Genomic DNA, 3,986 nt, shown 5'->3' on the forward strand with positions numbered 1-3,986 from the left:
TGACGGTCGCGCTCCTCACAGGTGCCACGGACCCACCCCTGCCCGGGCCGCCCTCTGAGCCAAATGCAGAAACTGACGCGTAAAGTACTTTTATGGGAATTTGACACGGGAACTTGCTGCCTGATGACTTTAATAATAAAACGAATAGTTTGGGACATTCTTGGTTTTTAAAATTTTTTTTTATTGATTTCAGAGAGGAAGGGAGAGGGAGAGAGATAGAAACATCAATGATAAGAGGGAATCATGGATTCGCTACCTCTGCACGCCCCGCACTGGGGATGAGCCGCACCGGGCCTGAGCCCCGACCGGAACCGTGACCTCTTTTTGCTCATCCACCCAAGGGTCTTTTCCCATTGATTTTTAGAGAGAGTGGAGGGAGGGGAGAGACAGAGAGAGAGAAACATCGATGTGAGACTCATCCATTGGTTGCCTCCCACCCTTGCCCCGACCAGGACAGGGGATCGAGCCTGCAACCGAGGTACCCATCCTTGACCGGAATCGAACCCGGGACCCTTCAGTCTGCTGGCGACGCTCTAGCCACTGAGCCACACCAGCCAGGGCGAACCCGTGACCTCTTGGTTCATAGGTCAACGCTCAGCCACTGAGCCACGCTGGCCGGGCAGGGCCCAGGACTGTCCTCGAACGACCGCATCCCCATTCCGGCGGCTCCTTCCTGAGAGTCATCCAGGGCAGTGTGCTCACCCTCGGCTGCTCATCAGAGTCACCTGGGAACCTTTTAAAATCCTGATTTCTGGGCCTCGTCCTCCGGAAATGCTGTTTCTTTGTTACTCATGTTGTGGCCTCACCCCATCACACAGAAACAGCATTTCCGGAGGATGGGGCCCAGAAATCAGGATTTTAGAAAGATTCCCAGGGGATTCTAATGTGCGGCCAAGGTGGAGAACCACTGGTCTAGGGAGGGCATCAGGGCCTCAGACCTGGGCCTTCATCCCAACCCTGCCTGCCCAGCCGCTGCCGCCCCGGGGCTGTGTCCGGGTGTTAATCACCCTGGGCCCGGACCTTCGTTACTATTTTTATTAAAGAGCTTAGGAGCCTCCATCATTAGAGCCCCCCCCTTTCCCCGCCCCACCGCCCAGCCCCGGGAGGGGCCCGCGCTCCCTGCGCCACGGCTAACGCTGCCCGTCTCCCCGCAGCTGCAGTCCAGCGACTGGGACTACTTGGTCCCCAGGACAGAGCTGAGACCCGGGAAGCCTGCTTCCGGCCACAACTACTTCCTGGTTCATTCCCAGCAGAAATGGACCCACGTCAGACTCAACATTTTCCCAGGTGAACGGGGCGCGGCCATCTCCATGGCCATGCTTCCGCGTCAACGTTGGCAGGTTCAAAACATCAAATGCAGTCCCCCTTCCTTAAAAAAATATTCTTACTGATTTTAGGCAGCGCCTCCTTCCCTCCCTCCCTCCCTCCCTCCCTCCCCTGCATTCGAACCTCAGGCCCTTCACTCCCCGGATCAAAGCTCTAACCACTGAGCCAAACCAACCTGCACGCTTCTCCTCTCTTTTTTTTTTAGGGGGTTCCAATCACCTTTTTTTCCTGCTACATTCATCCACGACCACTTGTTGAGGTTCTTGAGGCCAAAGCACTCACATTTGCCTCTTGTTGATCCCTGAGAGAGCAAAGAATTCGACAGGGTCCTGTAGTTAAATTGTGAAATCCCTGCATGAGAGAGAGAAAAAGAGACTATGTCATTTTTTTCCATGTCTCTGATATTCAGAAATATCCCCCCAAGAAAATTGGGGAGAAGAGGCAGGGAGTGAGGTTGTGTGCCTAGCTCCTGGGAAGCCCTCTCAGACTCTGAAAGGATCACAGGAGAACTCCCCGTGGACTGAAAGGCGTCTGGTCGGCCTCGGTCCTGAAGAAAGTCTGGGCTCAATAGTCCTCTTCCAGAGAGCGGGGTGCCTCACTGAGTGAAGACGTTGCGCCGTGTGTATGTTTTCCATCCCATTCCTCGGACCTCATCCTCTTGGATTTCTTCTCCCAAAGCCAACTGAACAGTCGTATCCCAGACTCAGGCTCCACAACCAGGTTCCTCTGTTTGCTCTAACACAACCCCTCCACTGAAAACTGAACACAACTCAGGAAGGAAGACCTGCACCATAAATGGCACCTGTGAACGCTCTGGAAATTAGTCCGTTAGACACATGATTCTTTTCTGAGGTTGTTTATCTTCCTTCTAAAGAACTCACAAACTCAATGGTGACTTGAAACAGAACCAATGTAGTCCTGTCATTAGACCAGGAGGGTTTTATTCTCCCTGGGCCTCTGTCAGGCTTTACATGGATGCTGGAACGTATCCCTCTGCACACAGATCTCACTTTTAAACGAGGTTCTTATATTTCAAGACCTTTTACAGGGGAAAAATATTAGCCCCCCTCTAGACAGAGCTCGTGGCGGGAAACTGAGTCTATTTATCTCCAAAGATTCAACAACTTCCTCCCAAGTGTTGGGCCCAAGCTCTTGTGGCTCGAGGAGGAGGTGGGGCTCAGAAGGGGGCCATGACTTGCTCAGAGTCATTAGCTGGGCTGGTGTGTCACCGTGCACGTTCGTTCTTCTCATCGCTATGGGTGCTTTCCCTCAAAGTGAGACCCAGACTCGGGTTGGAACAAGAATTCCTGTCCTGTGCTCCTCCGAGATACAGCACCCAAGACCATTACAGTGTCCAGCTGTTAAAAAGAAGGGTCAGTGATGAGAGAGCATGACTGATCGGCCGCTCCCGCACGCCCCACACTGGGGACCCAGCCTGTGCCCTGACCGGGACCGAGCCGTGACCGGCTGGCTCCTAGGCGGACGCTCAGCCCCTGAGCCGGGCCGGCCGGGCGTCACCTCTCCTTTCTTGGTCGCTGGGACCTCAGCACGTCAGGGTTAGCGTTTGCCCTTCGTGTTCTCTGGGAAATTCTCCTGTTAGGCTCATCCACGGGGACTGGTCAGACGTGATCAGGTCCCTCGGAGGTGAGGGAACCCCGCTGTGTGAGGCCGGGCCCCAGGATCGATGGCACAGGCGTGTGCGCGCTGAGGCGGGTGTGCAAACCCTCATTATTTCACTCATAACAGCTGCACTGTCAGCCACACACCAAGCAACTCGCCCATCACACCGGCACCACAGTGCTCGTCTGTGCGGTGTGAACGTACGGTGCACGTGTCACCGCACCAGAGGCGGCCGTAGCACATCTTTGTCGTCTCAGAGAGAAACCCCATGCCCGTCCCTGCCTCCCTCCCGCCCCCGCCCCAGCCCCGGCAGCCAGGCACTGCGCTCTGTCTGGAGGGATCTGACGATTCGACGCTTCGTAGGAGGCTCTGGAGTCAGTGTGTGGGGTGGGGTGGGGGGTGGCGACACCTCACCTGGGAGGCAGGCAGGGGCCAGTGAGGGAAGGAGACGGCACTGGAGGTGAGGGGCCCCTCTGAGGCTGCGCCAGGCCAGGGGAGACCACAGGGCACCGAGGCCTCATAGAGTGGGTGTGAGGGCTTCTGTGGTCTCTGAGCCTCAAACGGCTGCTTTTCCAACGACGAGCTGACGGGCGCCCCTTCCCTTGCAGACGGTGGGGTCGCGCGCCTCCGGGTGTACGGCGTCGGACACAAGGACTGGGCGTCCGCCGACCCCACAGAGCCGGTGGACCTGGTGGCCATGGCCAGCGGGGGCGCCTGCGTGGGGTTCAGCAACGCCCATTTCGGGCACCCCAACAAGATGATAGGTGAGAAGACGCCCAGGGCTGGCGTTTATCCGGGTGTCCGGGCACCAGGGGAGACCCCCAGTGTGGTGTGAGGGGCCGCCTGCCGTGGATGAGGCCCAGCGTCCGTCTGTGGGGCTGGTGCCCTTACGACGGGAGGTCAGCTGGTTCCGGCTTAAGCAACTGGGCTGAAAGGAAACGGACAACTCACCCCGGGGCGCTGGCGACGTGGCTGAAACACGAGCTGAGGGAAATGGCGGCAGCAAGGCCGGGCGGCTCCCTCCCCCGTGGGCCGTCCTC

At 57.4% G+C, this 3,986-nt stretch overlaps 1 protein-coding gene across 1 annotated transcript in view; it reads left to right on the forward strand.

The window, feature by feature from the left end:
- ALLC (allantoicase) overlaps positions 1-3,986 on the forward strand; it is a 13,179-nt gene that overhangs the window by 4,505 nt on the left and 4,688 nt on the right. The window contains exons 7-8 of the mRNA XM_015561795.1: positions 1,155-1,287; positions 3,555-3,775. Of these exons, the coding sequence (XP_015417281.1) occupies positions 1,155-1,287; positions 3,555-3,775 (354 nt within the window). The remainder of the gene's footprint in view (positions 1-1,154; positions 1,288-3,554; positions 3,776-3,986) is intronic.

The sequence above is a fragment of the Myotis davidii genome, unplaced genomic scaffold, assembly GCF_000327345.1.
Source record: "Myotis davidii unplaced genomic scaffold, ASM32734v1 scaffold1395, whole genome shotgun sequence".
Taxonomy (NCBI): domain Eukaryota; kingdom Metazoa; phylum Chordata; class Mammalia; order Chiroptera; family Vespertilionidae; genus Myotis; species Myotis davidii.